At 45.8% G+C, this 23436-nt stretch overlaps 1 protein-coding gene across 1 annotated transcript in view; it reads left to right on the forward strand.

The window, feature by feature from the left end:
• The window catches only part of KPNA3 (karyopherin subunit alpha 3), a 1475105-nt gene that overhangs the window by 885034 nt on the left and 566635 nt on the right, over positions 1-23436 (forward strand). Inside the window, exon 12 of the mRNA XM_069640670.1 lies at positions 23288-23416. Within this exon, the coding sequence (XP_069496771.1) occupies positions 23288-23416 (129 nt within the window). The remainder of the gene's footprint in view (positions 1-23287; positions 23417-23436) is intronic.

The following is a 23436-nucleotide window of genomic DNA, read 5'->3' on the forward strand; positions in this document are numbered from 1 at the left end:
CAAATCATATCAAAACACGAGAGAGTGAAAAAAAGGGCTTAATCCAGGGTTAAAATTAAGAAGTCCTAAAGTCCAGCAAAAGAGCTGGGGGTCTCCAAGATTGAAGGTAATTAGCACAGAAATGAGAATTCTCCCTAAGTGTTTGCCACCCACGTCAACAGCCGCTGCAAGTCCTTTGGCAGCCGCTCTCCCCACCCCCATCCGCAGTGCTTGGAGGAAGTCTATGCATTTCGATTGGAAGGGACGTTTCTTTATGCATTCCCCCGAATTCCTCTGGTGGCTCGAGTCCTACACACCTTTAGACTGTATCGGTGCAAACTGTTATTAATTTCCCCTGTGTGGCTGAGACAGTTTTGGTACTCCGACCTCTTTGCCCTCTCGTTAACACCACCAATCAAGCTGTGCCCAGACCAGTCACTCTTGTCCAGGAATCTGGGAGTGGTACTGCACCACGACCCGGCCCATCTCAATCTGACTGCCTGGCTCCTGTGGTCCTAGGTTTCGGGGCTCTGCCCCTTCCACAAGATTGCCAGGCAATCCTTGCCAGGGCTAGAGCTGCCTCCACATTGAAATGCTACAAGAGCAAGTGGAAACGTTTTCAAGTACAGTGCAAAAACCAACGACTGTGACATCAACCATCCGACCGGAGGATCTGTTGCCAGCTCTGTTGTCCCTGGCTCAGTCTGGTTTAACACATTCTTCTCTTAATGTGCACCTATCTGCAATTTCCACATACAACTGCACTACAGGGGTGCTATCCCTCTGTCTCACCGACTGGTGAAGGAGTTTTTGCATGGGCGTTTGTCACCCAGTTCGAGCAGGGAAACTCGATGTGCTACTCTCAAGATTCATGAAGCCGACGTTTGAGCCCATTCACTAAGCATCTATTCAACAACTTTCCTGCAGAACAGCGTTCTTGGTGGCCATCATTTCGGCATTTTCTGTAAAACAGCCCTATTTGACGTTTGACGACAATGCTGTTCTACGTACTAACCCGACATTCGTGCCAAAGGTACCATCTGCTTTCTAAATCTAAATCCACAGGTGGTTCTGCTGGTTTTCTTTGGCATACCGTCTGCAGCAGAGCGAACGTCTGCAGCAGAGTGAACACTGCACCCGCTGGATGTGGTGCGTGCCCTCAAGTACAATGTGGCACATACTAAGTCATTACATAGAACAAATAAACTGTTTCATTTGGACCTTTTGGGACTGGGGAGGCGCTCTCAAAGTCCTCCATTGCAAGATAGATGGCTGCCTGCATATCATTCTGCCATCAGCAAGCTGGCACACGGCTTCTCAGCAGGCCCCGAGCTCACTTTACCAGAGCAATAGCTGCAACCACTTCGTTCCTCAGAAATTCCGCTGCCTGACATCTGCCGTGCAGCCACCAGGTTCTACTGTGTCGACATACATTCCGGGAAAGAGTGGAGTCGGCCAGTCGTCGGTTCTGCTGATCCTTTTGGCGTGAGGTTGGTAAGTCTCCAGTGGTAAGTTATGCTAGGACCTTGCCTCTGCCCATGGGTATTGTTGTAATACTGCTTTGTAATCTACTCACAGCATGTGAATCTATGTAAGCTCCAATGTTGCAGAAGGAATAAGTTGCTTACCTGCAACCCTGGTTCTCCAGCAGGTTCCATGTGTTAATAAAAATATTGCAATATTTTTGCGGTGATATTAAGGCATGGAACCTGCGGGGGACACCCCCGCAACCCCTTCTCCCAAAAAACCCTAATATTAACCCACACTGAAAATATCGCCTATGGCCGTTCCCGACGACCATATATACAGCGATATTGTTGTTGGGGATAATATTACCAGATACCCTCCAGCATTGGTATCTTTTATAGATTCACATGCGGCCCGCCCACATACCCCGCATGGCTCGTCTTTTGGCTCTTACTGCCCTCACATGTGCTGGAAAATCTTAAGGTAGCCGACGGGAGTGGTTAAGGGAGGTGTTCCTATTGGCTATGAGCAGTATGACCCAAAATTACTCAGAGCACAAAAGTGAAGTTAAAGTTTAAACTGCGGTTAACGAGAATTCCCAGCATGGCCGCGGGGAAGATTCACAGCATCTGAATCTATGAAAGATACCAATGCTGGAGAAACTGAGTTACAGGTAAGTAACATATTCCCTCCACAGCACTCCACATAAGGTGGGTGTGATGGTCTCACTATAAAATGTAAAGGGGTTGAAAATCCCACTGTACCCTTGGGAACAGAAGTTCACACAAGGTAAGTGAAAGAGAATAAAAAGGGAATCCCCCAGTGCAACCCAGCAACACTGGACACTTATTCATTTATAAAGCGTGCTAAACCCGGAGGCATCAAGGCGCTGTTGCAGTTCCAGTTACAAGCTGAGAAGTCCTGCAAGATAAGAGTCCCATGCACAGTTATGCGACAAGCAAGTTTTCAGTGATCTCCTGAAGCCCTGTAAGATTGTTCAGGACTCACACCAGGGGAAAGCGAGTTCCACGGTTTTGCTGCAAAGGTGGAAAAGCTTGCACCACCAGCTTTTGACAGTTTGTATTTTGGAAGTAACATTCTATTAGTATGTGCCGATCTGAGGGGCCTGTCTGAGCTCTGGTGATTTTCTGTTACAGCTAGCGAGGACCTGTGTTGGAGAGGCATCTGTGTGTAATGCAAAGTGTCTTGAATAGGATTTGTTCTTGAATCGGAAGCCAGCGAGCATCTTTTCTTGCGGCTGGGATGTGCTCATGTTTTGGAATATTGAGAACAGCTCTGATGGTGTTATTTTGGATCACCTGCAGCTCTTCTGGATGTTGTGTGAGGAAGTGCCAGCTTTACAATAGTCTAGCCTGACCCTATGGTGTCTCAGGCAATGGTAAGGCAACTTTCCTGAGAGGAAGCATCTGGATGCATTAATCAGTTTTGGTGTATATGCGGAGGATGAGGCAATGGCATTCACTTGGTGCGTGAGAGTGTAGCGTCAAGATATACTCCCAGCATCTTAACTGCAGAGGAAATGGGGATTTGGATGATGTTAATATTGAATGACTCATATAGGGGATTGAGCTTCTTGATCACTCGGGTGTAGGCCCTACATGAGGGATCTGTCTTATTGTTATTCAGACAGAGGCAGTGGGTGGCCCTCTGGGTCTGGATCGTGGTGTATGCTTTGTTTAGAGAGCAGGTATCCCCTAGATATTTGCCAGACAAGGGGAGGAGGATTTGGACATTGACATAGTTGGTATAAGATATGCCGATGGAGTCCAGTAGGTAAAATAGGGGTCTGGTAAACATTGTAGAGGGATGCACTGGTTCCTTGGGGCACACGGCAGGGGATGGGGCAAGGGAGACACTGGCATTCTTGGCAAACTGTCATGGATCTGCCCTCTAAAAAGGATGCAACCCATGTACTGGCTTCAGATGAGAAGTTGTCTGTAGTGGTGAGATGGTGGCACAGGAATTGATAGTTGACCAGGGCAAACGCCACTGAGAGGTCAAGGAGTAGTGCAGGTTTTCCCTAGTCTCTGATCTCGTAGAGCTGGTTCTTCAAATTGAGTGGATGCAGACTCCGTGCCATGGCCAGGTCGGAAACCAGACTAGCGTGTTCCCAGGATGTGAAGGGTCTCCAAGAATTGTTGAATTTTGATGTATGCTGCTCTGATTTTTCAGTGGAAAAGGGACGGTGGTGATGGGCCTAAAGTTGTTGGGGATTAAGGGGTCAAGCACAGTTATTAAAATCTGAGGGGGGTACCTAAGCTCCCTTGAGACTGGAGGGTACTACTCCTGAGGAGAAGGCAGCGTTGATGAATTTGGTGATGAAGTGCACCAGGGCTTCTGGGCAGTCCCTTATGATCGAGGCCAGACAGATGTCACCTTTGCACCTTGAGGGTTTCAGGCTCTCTAAAATGGCGGCAGCTTCAGTCTCAGTGACCATGCTGAAATGGAACACAGCGACCTGCCCAGCAGCCTCTACTGCATCTATTGATAGGTGAGTGGTCATTGTGGGAGCTTTAAGTAGGGATTTCTTGTGGCAGATTTTCTTATGTAGGGTGTCCATTTTATCCATTTTGGATATTGGTACACCAAGCCTAGTCTTTGGTAATGGTAGGTGGAGGGGCAGCTGGGATTCAAATTCCCTCAGGATGCAAAAGTGCTCTATTATGTTATATTTGGCACTAGCAATTCTTGTGTTGTAGGATGTGGATTTTGCCAGGATGATGGCTTGTCAGTAGAGTTTAGCTGCTCTGGCGAATAGCTTCTGGAGTTTTTTTCCAGTTTGCTTTTTCAAGGAGTTTTTTAGCTCTAGGAGCCTGGGGGTAAACCAGGAGTTGGTGTCTGGCTGGTTTAGAATTTCTGGACGCTAAAGGGGCAACTGTGTCAACTGCTATTGTTGGCATACTGGAATACAAGTCGACCAGTAGGCTGATGTCCTTAGTGTGAAGGTGCTGTCTTGAGTATCTGTAGCAGTTTTTCAATGCTGTCCTTAGTGAGTTTACTGGAGGTGCCAGGGGGGCGTAAGTGGTGTGCTTAGAGGGCGAGATAGTAAAGGTCACAATGTGGCAGTCAGACCATGGACAAGGGGTGTTGGAGCACACGGAAAGATCTGCTATCTAGTCTAACATACTGCCTTTGGCATGCACAGGGTCGCTAATGCAATTTTTGAAACATAAAGCAGAGTGAGTTTGTGATTTCTGTAGCATTGAGGTCATATGGGTCATTGAGGCCAAGGTTCAAATCGCCTAGAAGAATTTTAGGGGTGAGCTTAATGTTGGTACTTAGTGTGCAGGAGGTCCGCCTCAAATGTTGGGATCGGGCCTGGTGGGAAATAGACGGGTGGAGATAGTGTCTGTATGTCAGTTTGGTCGAGAGGTCGTCACAATTCTCCTCCATGGTTGTTGTCTAATGGGAAGGGATTCTTTCACAATCAGGGCAACCCCCCTATACTAACATTAGGCCTGTCATATCTGTGTATGGCATAACCGCAGGGGACTGCTCGGTATAGGGCTGGGCCAGAGGCAGCATGGAGCATGTTTTTGTAATGGCGAGGAAGTCCAGGTTATGAGTAGTGATGAGGTAATTTTATATCAAGGGCACGTGCAGGAATGGATCTGGCATTGATGAGTGCCCCCTTAAGTGGTATCCTGGTTGAGTCAGTCTTGTTGGTAAGGCAGTGTACTTTTGGAGGGCTGGGGGTCATGCACGGAAGTTGCTGTGTGCTGCAATGATGCCTAAAAAGTCATAGGAAAGGATATTATCAAAAATACAATATGGAGAGACATAATAAGGTCACCCATGAAAAGAGTAAAATAAAGGGTGAGTGATGAAGGTTCCCACTCACTCAGGGTTAAGAAAAAAGAACCCACAAGTCCAGCAAAAAGTTCTGGCGATCTCTCTGGTGGGAAAAACTTAACATGGAAATGAAAATCTAACAGTACAGACAGCAAAGAAAAGTGTACAGGTACGCATTTATGATGTTTGTATGTTACAGTGGAACACCCCTCCTGACTCACCCCCCCTACAACACCACCCCTTTACTGTATGTTACAATCTTGCTTTCTTTGTGGTGAGGGTTAAAAAGATTATTTTTTGCACTTTCCCATTTTTATGGACAACCAAACGTTTTGCTTTTATTTATCTAATCTGAACTTTTTACAGTGGATTGAACCCTTCAGCTTAAGTACACTGTCATTTCCTCATTTGTCATTGGGAAACTGACATGTCCTTCAGGATGTCTGTACTGGGAACCATTGTCTCCTTTAGTCTCATTACTTAGTTGCCACTTTTGGTAACTTTTTTTATCATTGTACCACGCTTGTTTTGCCCTAGACAAACACTCAAGAGGATTTTTGCTTACTTTTAAGTGTGCCTAAGGAACAAGCTGATGGCGACCGTTACTTTTTGCTATTTTTTGGTTTAGTGGTGTAGCCTTACCACGTTTACTTTGTTTGGCTATCCACTGTGGCTAGTGTACAAATATTGCTGTGCCTTGAGGTTTGTCCTTTTTCACTTGGCCAGCTTGTCACTAAACCTTCTTCCTGACCTGAGAGGACAGGAACATTCTTATATGGACTTCCAGTGCCCCGAGAAAGCTGAGGCTTTATGCTGGCTACTGCAGGGCCATGCATGTTTGCTGCCCTCTGCATTGTCTACAAGACCTTCTGTGGCCTGGGTCCAAAATACCTTCAACTATCCCTCCATAAATACCTCCCCTCTCAAGCCCCTTGCTCCTCTACTTTGAACTCCCTCTGGGTTAGTCGTTTTGCAAAGAAAAGAGCTGGGGGGGTAGATCTCTTAGGCTAGTGCCTCCCTTTGGAACAGCCTCTCGGCCACCTTGAAACTTGAGGAAAACCATCTCCGGTTCCGGAAGCATCTCAAGTACTTCCTCTTTGCCTCTGCCTTTGCCTGCCTTCTCCCCTGTTGATCTGTTTCTTCTCTTGGCATTGTGCACCTGGCCACCCTCTGTCATTCATGCCCAGGTACCTGCTCACCCTGCCACCCTCCTGCACTGCCGCCAGGCCACCCTCTGCACTAGGGTTCTGTATCTGTACAGCCCCCCCCTTTTTCTGCACTTATCAGATATACCTTATCTGTCACTTGCTGGCTGCTATACCATGGTTTATAGCACTCATGTATGTATTGATTTATTTATTGTATTTCATATTTATCTGTTTTCTCTCCTCTGCACTTTCTACTCCCCCCCCCCCCCCAATCCCAGCCCATCCCCTCCCATTCACTTTCCTCTTTTCCATGCACTTGCACTTTCTTAAATGTCACTGGGCCTAGTAAGATCCCTGTTTTCTTTTTTTTGTTCTCCCTTGTTCCCCTCCCTTTTTGCCTGGTCGCGCTCTGAAACACTTGTTTACGAGCGCAATATAAATAAAATTATTTCATTTGCCAGGAAGTGGGTTGGGACCGTCTTGTCCCAATCCATAAACTGGTTTGTGTGTCTGAATGGTATGTATGAGCTGTGCCACGAGAGGTGCTGATTGGAACACTGTTTGGGGGGGAGGGGGTGCCAGATTTTGGATTGGCTGGTGGGAGTTTTGTCTTTTGGATAAGAGGACCCCTGCAACCGTTCCAGAGAGATCCTGGAAGAAACCTGAAGGAACCAAGTATCCTGTCCAGCTGCCAGACAAGTGAGGAGACGGGAGAACCGTTTGGAAGGAGGTCTGGAAGAAGGTCTGGGGACTAACTTCTCCTGCTCTCCCTGTAGATCCCTGGCTGGCTAGTAATCTGCAGTAATTCTGCAAAGGAACTTCGGCCCTTGGGGTGCTGGGAACCATCATCCTCGACGTCGGCTTGGAGTTCAGCGAAGAACCATCAGAAGTGCCCCGGGATCACCCAGTGCCTGGCCAGCTCAGAGTTTGGGCTACCGCGCTGCAGACATCACAATCTGCTTTGAGGCTCGGAGCTTTGGGGATGGGACAGCCTATGCTACAGGAGTCGTCTCTGCCAAAATTTGTGTTTACAACATAGAACGCCCCGATAAGTGGAAGTCGGACTGCAACAAGTGTCCCCCCACGCTCCCCCCTGTGGTGTCGTGCGTCGGTGGCCATCATCCAAAACATAGTTCTTCTGCATTCTCAATCCTGAAGACCATGCACCAGCATTTGTCACTGACCGGAGAAGTGATCGAACTAACAGTTTAACTTTGCCATTGCTTGCTCGCGCAAGCATTCAAAAAAAGGGGCACTTTTATTCATTATAACAATTGGTACTCTACCCCTTGGAAGTTATCATTGGACCCCAGAAACCCTCCACTAACTTTTCACCGTCCCACTAACTGTGTGGCACTTGGGTGAACTTTTGGGCACAAGTCCCCATACATTATAGGGATGGACCTTTAAAGTTAGTGTTGAATCTCTGTGGACTTGTGCTGCATACTAATACTTAACTTCCTTTGCAGTGGTTCGTTTGTTTTGTCCGACTCCTGTGATTGTAAATGTATCATTGATTTAGTTTGTGTGTTAACATTGCATGCTACTAGTCTTTTTTTTTTTATAGTGTTATATGGCCATAAATATTTATTTGTATAAATAAGGGTATTCCTTGCCTTCTTACTGTGTTTCAGAGGGCCCCTTGCCGGGCTTGCCCTTCCTGAGACTTAGCCTTGACCACTCTCCTTGCTACCTTGAACAGCTCCCAGGGTGGTCCCTGTCAGTAAACTAGGTTGTCCTCCTAAACATCTGTCCACCAAGCCAGAGTATAGAAATCAGTCCTCACAGAAAGTGTACAATTGCGTTGACTTATTTTTTGTTCCTCCGCCACAACCTTCTGCAAAACCGCATAAGGAACAAAACTCCTAGGAGTATACACACCTACCATCTAGGACCACACCAGTTATTTTTGTCGATTCTCACTGCCAAATTGTAATCAAGGGTATACACCATGCATTCCAATGTAGTTTGAAGTAGTAAACATTTATAGTGGAAAGATTACTTTCGATGTAAAATCACATGACCGCATTCATGCAATAATTTTCCTCCTTGCTGTTGGGTAAGATTGTCTTATTTATGATAAATCTTCCTGACCTGTCGCAACACAACTTTTTGCTTTGACTAATTAACTATTTTACCTTGTCCCTAGGTGTAGGGAAATCTTTTCCCCCTCAACTATCTTTTACTCTTTTTTATGTGTGCCCTTTTTATGGCTCTCCATATTGTATGGTTTAAGTTAGTTGCCTTCAACTTTTGGGCATAGGTTGGTTTGCCCCAATGGGCTCCGCTGTTAATTTCTCTTTCATGTACTTGGTGATCAACAGTTTCAAAGTAGTAAAAAGGGTTTTTCATTTTATATAGTGAGCCAGCACACCCCACCTTGTGTTGAGAGCTTGGGGTATGCAATATATCTCCTTTCTTACGTACCTGTACCATGTTTGTTACAATTGCAAGTTTGCTTGAATGGCTGGTGGCAGTGGTTTTACCTTTTGGCTTTTAGTAATTTTTACTCACAGGCTGCTAATTCAGCCTCAGTAATGCACAGAAGGGCCACCATTTTTCTAAAATGATGGAATCCTTTTTTCGCCATTTTTTGCTTGTGGTTTGAGCTGTTGCCCTGCCATTCTAAGTGGGAACGACCACAGTGGGAGTTTTTTCTTCGGCAGGAATCCTTTGTATTCCCAACTGTTAAGCAAAGTTTGTATGCAGTACCCTCTGGGACCACTACACACAACTAGGACTGCAGGTGTAAGCAAAACCAACCTTTGGTATAAGTCTGTACCACAGTTTTTGGTAGCGAGCTGAGCAGCCAGGCTTATCTCAAGAGGGATTGTGAGCTTGTAAGGGTGTTAAACCAAGGTCTACAATAAAAAGAATTCAGAGACACTTCTACTCAAGGTTTCTTTCTAAAACACATCTTAATTTATTACACAATCATTTATAAAGCATTCACTAAATGAGGCAACCAATCTTACAAACATTATACTACAATACTGATTACTAAGCAGTTGCGCTCCCTTGAAGTCAGAGCAACATAGCATTGTAGTAGAAGCAAAAAGGCATAAGTTGATAAAAACGAATTTTACAGTGTTAAGGGTGATATTCTCTCCTCTCTGTCCACTGCTTGCATGTACGAGTGCCAGAGTGGTGATGTCATGAATGGAGTGTTTGGGTATGATTGTGTGGAATGCTGTGTGGGGAGTGTTCTACCCAGGGACAGTTGAGAGGATGTAGCCTGGGTGGTGGGAGCCAGTGGGCTCATTAAATCAGGAGGGGCTACCACACCCACTCACAAACTCCCCACATCGGGATAGACCGGGTCCTGCCCCAACAAATCAAGCACTAACTATCATTCAATCACCCCGGCAGATCTTAATCAGACACCAGGACCCATAGACCACACATTCACACCAGGACCACTGCAACCAGAGGGATTCCAAACCAAAGACCCAAACACTGATCCCAGCTTGGCGGACGTTCCAACCTGAGCCATCAGCAGTCAAGTCCCAACACAAGACTAACAACAACAAAAACCTCCGGCAACTAGATGGAAAGTCAGATTTGCCCTAAAACTACAGGGAAGCGCCACCGAAAAATGACACTCCCTGCAACTCAATTTAAGAAAACACAAAAACCTAGCCAAGCCAACTCACAACTTGGACAACACACCACTTGGTACCTTTGGGGTCAAACCCACCCCATACTACACACATGCCATCAGACACAAGAAATTAGGGCGTCCCCACACTTTTGCGCCGCGCATAGCATGCGGGCAGCGTCCTGCCCAACACCCATTCCTAAAAATTCAGCTACCTCCAAACAACATCAAGAGCAACACTCATAAATGGGCAACAAAGACCCATGCTCCAACCCATTAATGGGTTACCCACTACCCATGCAACAATAATACCTACCACTACTGTTTATGCAGCACACTGCATACTACACCATTAATGAGTTATTCACGACTCATGCTATCATGAAACGGTCAAACCGCACATCCCTACATTCTCACATTGTTTAAACAAATTGTTATCCCATGCACCAATAACAGGATGTCAGGAAACCTCCCACCAAATTTTCCAGCAATATATACATAATCGCATTTCCCCAAAAAATCTAACCTTGCATCAGTTTTCTCCTAAAACCTAAAAGTCCATGTTGCCATCTGACGGCAACGTAGCAACCTGAAAATCCTCAAAGTTGTTATACTAGCACCAACAACCCATTAAACATCATGCAAACCTAGCAAATCTCATAACGGGGCCCAAAACAGCATAACTTGAAAACCTATGTTGTAACTTAATCAGCTGCAAAGCCTGAAACGTTAGTGTTAGCAAAGTACTGTACTCCACTTAAAAGCCAACACTGCACTTGATGCTGAATTCAGCAACCTTGTGCACACATACCATGCATTCCATAGTTGACTTGGAAGGCTGTATCCTAACGCCCCATTTGCAAAGTGAAACATATGTCAAGATGTTAAATAACAGTTGCCACCAAAAACATAGCCCATTATCGAACACCCATACTCTATTTCAGATAATACACGCTCGACACATGGCTGGTATGAAGACGACCCAAATCCAAGGACCCCACAGAAATATATGGAGGGACCAAACCTGGTTTGGTGCGCAGAGACAAACTCTAAATGGACCTTTTCAAAAAGAAATGGCCAGGAAAAAAAACGACCGGGACTGGTTTGCACAAAGGGGGCTCAGGCGCCATCTTGAAAAACATGGCTCCCGTGATTTTTAGCTAGTGGTGTTCGCGGTAGGGAAAATTCATGGTAGTTCATTGTAAAACCACTGCCATCAGCCATTTAGATAGGAAAGGGTAGCATTTGATACATGAGTTTCTAGACATAGGGGATACTAGATAACCCCTCCAGCACTATTGTAAGAAAATGTGTGCTGGGTCTACGAATTTAAAAAGACTAGTAAAGTCAATTTGACTCTACATTTTCTGGGAAATAGTAATTTATCCATCCCAGAGAAGGTATTTAAACCTTGGGACAGCCTAAAAGGCTTCCCTGTGTCACTACACTGAGGATGCTGTGTGACAAACATGAAAAGATGCCTATGGAGTTGTCTTAAAACACCATAATCAAAGAGGACCAGAGTAAAATACATGAGCGAGTGGGGGAAAAATGGCTCACACTCTCCAGGTAAAAAAAATTAAGTCCTCAAAATCCAGCAAAGTTGCTGTGGGTCTCTAAGCTGAAGGGAATTGGCACATTTATGAGAATTCTCCCCAACACCCACCAAGGCTCCATAGTGTATGAGAAGGCAGGAAACGAGGGAGGTGTCCAAAACTATGCATCCCTTTGTCTGAAAGGAGCCCAGTCTCAATGGGGGTCGGGGGGCTGGCTGTCCTGATTGGCCAGCCAGACCGCCCCTTTCTGTAAATTCAGGGATAGATTGCAGAGGTTGTGCTGTAGTTCCTGTCCAATACTCTGAACCTGGAACCTCTGTCGACCACTGGAGCTGAAACCGAAGAGGCAGATGAAGAAACAACGGGCGTAGCGATTTTCAGCGACCAGAGAGCCTGCTGTGTAACTGGAGCCTGCTGTAACCCTTATTTCCAATCTAACTGGAGGTCCCGAAAATGAGAAACGAGTCTGGTGAGATCCACTAAACCCAAGACGACCTGCATTTTGAGCCATCCCAAGTCATGCTACGCCCTCCCGGCTGCAATACCCTGGGACCTCGAGCCATACTGCAGTGCATGGTCTTCTAAATTCGAAATCGAGCTGAAACTTTGCTGGCTCTACAATTTAAGTCCTTGAAGTCCCCCCTCACCAGATTGCTGGACCAGATTAGAGACTAGAATCCGACCAGCGATATTAAGTCTTCTCCTGGCTCATGAAAAAGGTGCTGCTAAATCTTCATGATGAGGAATTCATTAACTGCGTTTTTGGCTGCAGATCCTGATGTCTCCCTCAGTGCAAAATCATCTTCTGTGCTTAGGGACTGTGTTGGCTGGGGTATTTACTTACCTTAAGCTTTTGATTCCTGTGTAGCTTTGGGGTGTTACTTGTGATTGGGAGACCTCTCATCCAGTTCACCCAGGCCCACTGCTTGAATCCTCCTAGGGTGTCTTCTGAAATCCTTTAACTCTAAAGGGAAATACTTGTCAAGTGACTTCCTCATGAACTCTGACTTTACCTGCAACTGAACCATAGCTCACCCTGGCTACAGTTAAGCAGGCTGAGATGGGTTAGATTCACTCTTCTGCATCTGAGAGCACTCGTGCATTAGACTAGGGACGGACTGGATAAGAAAAGGATTCTGCTTTGAAAAGTATAACCAGTGTTTAAAGTGACTTACTTGTGAAAGAGTTGGTGGGTAACTGCCCCTCTGAGAGTATAGTTAGAAATGGTTTTGACTTTCTTTGAATGTGTTCTGCCATTCTGAAAAATATATGAAAGGTTATTTTACTCACCTGCAATTTGGTTATTCGTCTTTCCCAAAAGTAATGCTATTGGCTTCACTTAACTATTTATTTCAGAATATTAGTGTATACTTTTACCAAAAGGGCCTTGCTTCACCTGGCCTGCTCTATAGCCTATCTAGAATAAGTCTGCCTTGCATTTTACTTACCTTGAATAGCTTTGTGCAATTCTTAATAAGTGTATTGTAGGTTTTTCTTACCTTGGTCTGCCTTGTGCCCCCCTAAACTAAGTTAGAAAGTTATTGCTTGCCTTAGTCTGTGTTCCACTGAAATGAAGAGCAACTGTAATATATTAAATACTTGACTATTCTAGGCAGGTAAAACATGTGTGCCATTCATAGTGTCCTGTAGGTTTAGCTGAAATTGGCCTGCATGGTGCTATCCTAAATTAATGTAGAAAGTTATTGCTTATCTTCGTCTGTGTTCCACTGATCCGAAAAGCAACTGTAATTGTATATTACCCCCAAAGGTCTTGCTCACCAGGTATAACTGTGTTATACGGAATGTAGTTGTAGGTTTATACTGTTCCTTGAATCTGTGTTCAACTATTCAGAAAAGTATCCTGATAACAGGGTTGGTTTACTAAGTGATTCCTTAACTGAGAGTCACTGCATGACTGGACAGGGTCTACTACCCTTGATTTACTGTAAATTAATCTGAAAGTAACCAATGATTTTACTACCTGTGAATAGGTGTGTCCTATAATAAATGTGTTTGAGAAGGTCGGACTTCCCTATAATTACTGCTAATTATTCTGAAGGTTTATGCTTTGGTCTGTGTACCTTCAAGCATTGTGGTGTGTTTTTATGTGTTTATGACTCTGACAAAGTACTTGCCCCAAGACTTAATGTGGCCTAACTGTATTTATAATGAACCTTTTATTTTTTATAATACTTCTGGTTGTAAACCTTTCTGTTGAACCCTTGATATACAAGTTCTTTGTACCTTCCTACAGCCCTCTCTCACTCCTAAAATAAGCCTGGCTGCTCTGTCTGTTACCATATAGTCGGGTGGTACAGCCTTACACTAAGTGGGGTTTTGTACTGTTTCAGTTGTATTGTTTTGTTGGACTTCAGAAAAACTGTCCTAACACTTGCAAGCACTCATCGTTAAATCCTGGTTTTCGGATCTTAAGAAGTGCAGAAATTCCTGTCTGATAGCAAGGTGTTTGAGAAAGCATGGAGGTTTGATTGAAAGGATGTATCTAAGCGTTACCCAAATATTAAAGTATTCTCAGGCACTTTTTTATGATGGTTTCCAGCTTTATCCAGTAAAAACATTTTGGAAGTGTACGCACCTGTTAGGCAGAATTGCATACAGTACCCTCTGGGACCACCACATACAATTAGAACTGCAGGTATAAGCAAAATCCAAACTTTGGTTTGAGTCTGTACTACAGTTTGTGGTAGCGAGCTTGGCAGCCAGGCTTATCTCAAGAGGGAATGTGAGCAGTAAAAGAGGTTACACAGAGGTCTTACAATCACAGTGGTTCAAGTAGACCCTTGCACTCAAGGTTTCTTGGTAAAACACTTATACATTTATTACATAATCATTTAGAAAACATTCACTAGAAGGAGGCAACTTTATACTATACACAAACACACTTCAATATCAAACCGATAAGTTTCTGAACAAGTTAGGCTCCCCTGAAATAGGAGCAAAATGGCATTTCAGTTACTTTCAATGGAAGTAAAAAGGCACAAGTTGGCAGAATGGGTCACAAATACTTTCGTAGGCAGTGCAAATAGTTTTAGTTCACTAGAAGACTCGATTCAGTTCAATAGGCCCTAGGCCAAAGTCGATGGACTAGTGTCTTGGATAGGAAAGGGCAGTTCTTGAAGTAAAGTCTTTGCCAAAGTTCTCAGAAATAGTTTGTACGAAAAAGAATCATATGTTGTGTCACAAGCTGATTAGGCCTGCAAGTTGGGAAATTTTCACCGCGAGAGAGGCGTTCTCTCAATCGGGTTGGCAAAGTACCTTAATATGAAGCAAAAGATGCAGCTGAAGATGTTTGTTCTTGGCAGTTCCTGCAGATCTCACTGTTCCTAAGCCTCAGTCGGTGGGACAAGAGGGAGGATGTCGGGGGACTCCTGCACTGCCTGGGATCGTCGGAAAACGCGGACAAAATGGAGTCTCTTCAGTTCGAGTAGCTGTAATTCAAGCACACAAGCTGGTGTCCTTCCCACTGGTTAATCCTAAAAGTTGATTGAGTTGGTGGGATCAAAGGAAGAAGTCGTCCTTGAAGGGGCTTCTCTGTCGATTAACTTGGCAATTCGGACCTGCAGCAGGGCTTCACCGGGCAAACCAACGGTCCAGGAGTTGCAGCAGCTGTCCTCTTCCAGCTCATCTTTGGTTCTTTCGTTCCAGTGGTCGACTCTGCTTTCTAGTCCAGGAGACTCGCCTTTTATTCAGTTTTCTCCCATTCATTCCAGCCTAGCTGCCACTCGCCCAGCAGGGTGGCTGTTCTTGCCGGACAGTCAGCCAGCCAATCGCGACAGTGCATTTGGGTCTTCTAGGAGACTAAGCACAGGGAGTTTCGGGCACCTCCCTCACTTCCTGCCCACCCCAGACACTCGGGCGCCAGAGGCGATCTTCAGTCATGAAGCCCGCCAAAGGCATGGAAACAAAGGGACCAAACCTGGTTTGGCACGGTTAGGGAAAATTCTCTGTTTAGGCTGAATTTCCTAACCTAGTGAGTCCCCCAGCAGCTTTGCTGGATTTCTGGAGTTTGTTTTTTTTCTCCTGCCAAGAGTGAGACTTTTTCTCCCACTCTTGGACATGATTTATGCTGTTCCTTTGACTGTTAATGTGTTTTATGGGCTATGGGGTCCTTTACTCCATAGGGTCTCAGGTGTTTACTATGTGTTACACAGCACCCTCCGTGCAGTGACACAGGGGTGTCATAGTGACACCCCACCATAGACTCCATACCCTGGGACTGACTACTGTCTCACAGGGCATGTAAAGTCACCATTGGCTTTACTAGTCCCAAATTATGAACAGAAACAAGTACAAACCATCATATTGTGGACGTACTGGCCGGGGCAATTCGATTGCCTCTGGGTCTGTTAGTCGAGGGGGGACATCTCCGTCCCCCCTGATCGAGTTTTGGCTGGTGGCAGTGGATACTACTTTTTATATTCGACCGCGAATATATCCCTATGGGATTTTCCCATTGTTCGAGGCTACCAACTTTAATTATTTCTCATAGCCTCGAACATACTGCCGGTTTATTTAATATTAATTCTCCGGTTGGTATTTTTTGCCAAGACTCGATTCTAAAATGGCATTTGTGTTCTCTTCTGTGACTCCAACCCAAGTCGAGCCCTTTGTTCCACTTTTTGGCGGGCCTCTCCACAGAAGCCTCCAAAAGTGGTGCCACTCTGTCTGGGTACCACAGGGGGTGTGGGAGGGGGTTTAGGCACCCTGGACTGAGTTACCGTGGTAACTCAAGTCGCACTCTTGTGTGATTGGCCCAAGTGGTGAGCCGGCCGGCTCACCACCTAGCATGTTTGATTGACAGCTAGGCTGAGTGAATGGGGGTATGCTGCATAAAAGCAGGGCTTTGGGGACTGGAACTTCAGAAGTCGCCACAGGACCTGAGAATCCGATGAGGGAGAAGCTGAGCCGACCTACCACGATGACACCACCGGTGGAGCCCTGCAGAACCGACTCGCCACTTCCCGACAACAGAGAAGATCTCCCGGCTGGAGAGGCTTCTTCCCCTGACTGGTGGGCACAACCAGTTTACCTTTCTTTCTTCGCACCCCAGACCGGTTTGTGGTCGAACTGCCTGTGCCAAGCACCCCGGCGGCCGGATAGCCACTCACCACTGAACCGCGAATCAACGGACCGCTCCTTGTACCTGAGAAACACTGCGGCTGGTTTCTTCCCTGGCAGTGCAACGGACTCCTGTCTTCCTCCACGACGAGATCCTCTTCCCCCGGACGAAGCACCGACTTGCATCCGCTGCCAGGATTAACTGCCCCCACTGGAGTGGTGTTACCACTTTAAGGTACCGTGTCCGCCAGGCCTCCATTTCTAAAGATTGCTATAAGGTAAGAACTCCTTAACCTTCTGGACTGGGCTGGCCGCCTTGACCCTGTAACTGGTCCCTTTCTTTGGTCCAACTCCTTTTTGAACCATTACAAGACTTTTGTGCACTGCAACCGTGTGACCTTGGACACATTTCGTTTCGATCCTCTTAAAGCAGATCCGGCCTACTGACTCTGAATTCACGGTTTTACTTTGCCTTCCTCTCTTGTTATGTTCTTGTAAAAGTGTTGATCTGTTTCAATTTGTTCTCTGCTTTTCTCTCCCTTTTAAAACAAACTATTAGAGTGCCATCTATGTTAAGCGCTCACCGCTGTCTGAAAATAAGTGGGGCTTTACTTAATATTCTTTTAAGGGAGTGTATATCTTTTAGTGACTGTGTTTTTTAATTGCTTACTATTAGTGCCTGTGTGTTTTTCTAGATGTGGTTTTAAATAAATAATTATATCTTTTACACCAAGCCCTGGTCAGTGTTTACTTGTTCTACTGTGTTCTTTTGACCTATTGTGAATACTCTGTATACTGCCTAACTCTTCTTGAGGGAAGTCTGACTGCTCAGCCACAGCTACCAAGTGAATCTGTGTGGTACAGACTGCTACCAAGTGGGTTTACTGCCAAACACCTGTAGTCTTAAATCTTTTGCAGTGGTCCCAGAGGGAACTGCACAGGTTTCTGCCTAACAGGCACGCAGAGAAACATTAGAAGGACCTTTCCAAAAAGAAATGGCGAAAAAAGACGACCAGGACCTGTTTAAACAAAGGGGCTTTAAGGTGCCATCTTGAATAACATGGCGCCTGCGAATTTTATCTACCGGTGTTTGCGGTCGGGAAAAATCATGGCAGTTCGTTGTAAAACCACTGCCACCAGCCATTTCGATAGTAACGGGTAGCATTTGACTGCTACCTGAGTTTCTAGACACGGGATACTAGGTAACCTCTCCAGCATTCTTTAGGAAGATAGGGTGGGCTGGGTCTAGGAATTTAAAAAGACTAGTAAAGTCAATTTAACCTTACATTCTCTGGGAAACAGTTTATCCCAGAGAAGGTATTTAAACCTTTGGGAATTCTAAAAGACATCCCTCTGTCACTGCACCGAGGCTGCTGTGTAAACCACATGAAAAGATGATGCCTATGCAGTTATCTTAAAACTCCATAATCAAAGAACCCGAGTAAAACATACATCAAAATACATGAGAGCGGGGGAAAAAAGGCTGACACACTTTCCAGGTAAAAAAAAATCAAGTCCTCAAAAATCTAGCAAAGTTGCGGGGGGTCTCTAAGGTGAAGGGAATTAGCATATTTTTGAGAATTCTCCCTTACAGCACCCTGGGACAAGTTTGACTTGCAACATCTGAGAATCCACTGTTGTCATCTCACATCTTAATTAATCCATCAAGTACCTCTTGGTAATGGTCTTTCTGATGGAGGTTCCGCCAATGGATTCCCCACCACCCTCCCAACCTGCCACTCTTGGAAGGTGGCTTATACGCCTAGTCTCTTGTGGCCTGTCAAGCTGGTGAGTACTAGGTGAAATGGCAGAAGTGAGTTCCTGGGTCGTCTGCTCCATGAATGCTGGCCCTGGCGACATGTCTAGTGTGTGGCGAGCAACAGAGATGCACTGTGCCCATGGAGGGGAAAGAAATTGCTGCTACAGCTGATGTTGGAGAGAGGTGCTCGCATATGAAGAATCTGTTTGTGGAACATACATCGGAGCATAACAGAACGAAGTAATGAGTTCTTATAGCAATGCATTTTGTTTACAATATCGCCTTTAGGTATCAATGTTGTAATGAAATGTCCTCCCACGTATTCCTCATCTTTAGATATCTTCCCTTCCAGCGTCAGATGCTTCAGATTTATTTTTTTCCGGCAGAGGGCGCCCTGTCTATGCGGTCGACTGTCCGTTGAGGGCCTCTGTCTCAAGGTCGTCATTGCAGGTATAAATAGCACACGCGTCGCCTGTTACTTCAGTTCTGTTTTTCAACAATGGCTTATGCTTTGAAGATTGCCGTACAGTTTCAGTTTCCTCACAAAATTGCGACACTCTAGCAAATGACCTTCGACGTCAACGTCCCCAAAGACCGGGTTTAAGAAGAGTCATGATTACGGCACCAAGATGTCGATAACAGATCCACATCTGTCTGGTATCTTGGTGTCGAGCACAGGACGGCGTGGAAGGGGAAGTTGGCAGTGGGTAGGCCCCATATGAAATCCCCTTAGACAGTCGAAAAGGCGCTCTTCGAGGCGACACTCCACAGAGGAAGAGGTCAAAGAAACGTTCCTGAAGTGGTTCACACCATTCCTCATCTTCATTGAGAAGGATGGAAAAAGGGGCCATAGATCTCCTTCCACATCTTCTGACTCCTCGCCGGAACGTAAAATAGCCTGCCCAATTAAGTCGGAATAATGGGTTGGGTTTGTCAAGGACCCCCTTGCCGCAGATAGCGTCAAAGCCTGTGATGCAAAAGAACTCGGCAGCATCGAAGCCCTCGATTCCACCGATGGAAATTGAAAAAGCCTTCAAGCCACCCCCTAAAAGGATTTCTTTAAATCCTTATCTTCAATATTTGAAGAACAAGAGCCATCCGACCAGGATACACCGCCCTTCGGGCTCAAGTAAGGAACACTGATTTTTCCTGAGACCCTCATTTTAGAGGAATCCAGAATGAAGGACCTTTATGAAAATGTACAGACATCAAGTGGCATTGATACATCGCCAGAGCTGGCATTTGGCAAGCCAGATCCAGCAGAACATGCAGATGCTTCCTATAGACAGTTATGTCAAAATAATTGAGTTTTTGGGATGGAGCAGGAAAGCCCCTTCCTTTGAACAAGATGATCTGACTGACCTCTTGGATAAGGAGCCACAAAAGTACTCTGTTTTTACCTGTTCACATTGCCCTGCAAAAGAGAGTTAAGTCAAATTGGGAGGTGCCAGAAACCAGTCCAGCTGTCAATAAAATTTGCACCAAAAAATACAGGCATTCAAGTAGTGATGCAGAGTATTTATCAAGACATCCAACATCGGAAAGCTTGGTGGTCCAGGCAGCAGCTTCTACATCAAAGCAATCTGCATACCCAATTATACCGCCGTATAGAGACTATAAGCGTTTCGACGCAATGGTGAAAAGGGTGTTCTCAGCCGGGAAAATGGCATTAAAATCAGTCAATGCCACTTCTCGTTCACCTTGTGGGACTGTATCTACATGGCAGCTGAATACATTCCGTAGGGAGAAGAGGCGGCTTCCTGATTGTTATGAGACGGAAAGGAAGCATTGTGTGAGTCTCTCCGGTCCGGTTTGGACTCTGGTTTAGGAGGTCTGGATTTGCACCAGACGTGCAAGCCACACTCCAGCATGCACTTGGACAGCACTCTGCTGTTTGGCAGCAAGGCTGACGAGATCCTGGAGAAGCTGCAGACAGCGAAGGCAGCAGCCAAATCACTTGGTGCCGCCATCAGTCGGCCACAACCGTCACACTCCAGTGGACCAGCTTGGATCGGTTGGTCCTTTCATTAGTACCCCTCTTTGGTAGAGCGAGAGGACTGGCCGGTCAAAGGGGCCAAAGAAAGTTACCTTGTGGTGGTTGGGGGAGGAGGTGCCAAGCCCGCCCAAGCAACAGCTGCTTTACGCTCAGCCGCCTCAAAACCTTAACCCACATGACCCCGGCGGAAGGCAGACTCGCAGCGTCTGCAAGAATGTCAGGGTATTACTTCAGATGCATAGGCGTTAGAAACAGTAGCCAAGGGTGACTGCCCCCACATTCCAGGAGGTGGGAGGGGAAAGATGGGGGAAGCTTCTCCATCTGAGGTGAGGACTCAGCACATTTGGCAAATGGTTACCAAGTTTCAGAGTGCCCAAAGTCTTCCGGCCTTCGACTTTTTGAGGTTGCTCGGCCGCATGGCATCCTGCATTTAACTGGTGCCAGAGCCTCGCCTGAGAATGAGATTCACCCCCCCCCCCCGACCCTGCCCCCCCCCCCCCCCCCCCAATGGCCTATCGGGACATAGTGGACTCAGTTCAGGCAAGATGTCAGATCTGCTTCAGGTTCCGTGCAGGGTCACAAAGGATCTCCTGTGGTGGGTCTGCAAGGACAAAATTCTGAAGGGAGAAACTTCTTGGCAACCATTGCCGGAGATAACAGTAGTTATGGACACACCAACAATCTAACACTCGGCGGTCATTGCTCTCCATCAGAGTACAAACTACACATCAATCTTTTGGAGCTGAGGGCAATTGGGCTAGCGCTGAATTCCTTTCTGCCCTCTGTACAGGGAAAGAATGTCCTGATAATGACCGACAACAGTGACCATGTACTACCTCAACAAGAGGTGGTGTAGGGTCACTACCACTGTGCAGAGAGGAAATGCAGCTCTAGTTCTGGGCAATTCAAGAAGGAATCCCTCGATCAGCAGTACACCTGGCCCGAGGAGATCACATCAGCGGACGTTCTGAGGAGGCAGAACAGCATCTCCCATGAGTGGGAGCTATTTTAGCAAGTCCTTCAAGAGATCTTCACCCTTTGGAGAACCCCGAAAGTTGATTGTTTGCAACCAGTGTCAACCGGAAATACGAGCAGTTGTGCTCCAGGCAATTTCCCCCAAGAGGTGTCTAGGGGACGTGTTTGTAGTGGACTGGGAGGTTCCACTCCTGTATGCGTTTCCTCTATTCCCTGTCATTCCTCTAGTCATCAGGAGGTGGTGGAAGTTTTGGAAATCCACGATCCTAGTTGCTCCGGATTGGGCCACGTGGATGTGGTAGCCAGACCTTCTGGACATGCCCATCTACCCTCCAATGCGTCTTCCACGAAGAGAGAGCCTTCTCTCGTGAGAGGAGGGTTGGGTTCTCCATCCAGAGGTAAAGACACTCAGTCTTCATGCATGGTTTCTGAGCGGTTGAGATATGATTGGGAACTCCCAGAAGACGTAATGGAGATTTTGTTTTTGGCTTGAAGGCTGGCAACAAAATCTCTATTGCTGCCGTTGGAACAAGTTCTGCAGCTGGTGCAGAAAGAAGAGTGTGGATCCCTTTAACTGCGATGGACCTATGGTGTTTTTCTTATTGCATCTAGCTAATTTGGGGCTCCAGATTGGCACCATCAAGGGGTACTTGCCAGCACTTTCCACCTTTAAGCGCATGTCAGAAGAAATCTCATATTTCAAGATGCCACTGATTGTTCAGTTTTTAAAAGGGCTCACAAATGTGTTCCTCCAGTCCCATTTCTGGTCCCAGTTTGGGATTTTAATCTAGTACTGAAGTTTCTTATGTGCACTCCCTTTGAGCCGCTTCACTCGGGTCCATTGATACTTGACTTTTAAGACTATCTTATTAGTCGCTTTGACATCTGCCCGCAGGGTGAGCGAGTTACAAGCCTTATCAAATAAACCACTGTTTACAACCTTTTATAAGGACAGTTGTTCTGAGGGTTAAGACTACTTTTCTTCCGAAAATAGTATTGGACTTTCACATCTCTCAAAAGATTGTTCTGCCAACTTTTTATCCACCTCCACATCCTAGCAAGGAGGAGGAAAGACTAGACAGATTAGACCCTAGAAGGGCACTTAGTTTTTACATATCACGAATGACTAAAATGAGACAAGATGACTTTTTTGCAGGGTACATCTAACACAAATTGGGTCTGGCGGTCACTAAAACATTATCTAGATGGATAAACCTATGCATCACAAAAGGTTACAGGCTTGCATGAAAGGATCCCCCAGAAAGCCTGTGGACTCACTCCACAAGGGGAATGGCTACGTCTTCTGCCTTGTATAGGGAGGTGCTGATCAATGACACATGTGCGGCTGCCACCTGGTCTACCATTCATGCCTTCACAAAACGCTACTGCCTGCACTCTGCTTCAAACTAGGAAGTAGGATTTGGAAACGCGGTTCTCCATTCTACCCATGACACAACCTGAGAATTATTTGATTTCAAAATTCTTACTCCCGCCTCCAAACCTTACACTGCTTTGGGAGTCTTATCTAAAGATGAGGAATACATTGAAGGACGCAATCCATTCGAAGAACAAGTTACCGCTGGTAACTTGCTAGTCTACAGGTCAATAAATAATTACACATTTACTCAATTGGTTTTAATGTTTTTATCCTCCCAAACACGCTCTTTTAACAGGAGCATTGTGGTTCTCCTACATTCTAAACCTTATTACAATTTACAACACAAAGAAATTGCTTTGGGTAAGTGCAGACACCAAAACCATATTATAGTGTCTTGTACATTGATAAGATTTGGCCCTTTAAGCTACAAATGCTTGCTGATGGTCTGCCAACATTTTATTTGTGCCATAATGTGAACGGCATACGTTCTGTACATACTACATACATACTAAAGTGGTATTGGTTGTTCTTAATTGCAGACTGCAGCACTGAGAGCCGTGGGGAACATAGTGACTGGTACAGATGAACAAACTCAAGTGGTGTTGAACTGTGATGTTCTGGCTCATTTCCCAAATCTTCTGACCCATCCAAAAGAAAAGATCAATAAGGTAATTGAGTTTTGTTTGTC

This window comes from Ambystoma mexicanum, chromosome 7q (assembly GCF_040938575.1).
Source record: "Ambystoma mexicanum isolate Mex_15411 chromosome 7q, UKY_AmexF1_1, whole genome shotgun sequence".
Taxonomy (NCBI): Eukaryota; Metazoa; Chordata; class Amphibia; order Caudata; family Ambystomatidae; genus Ambystoma; species Ambystoma mexicanum.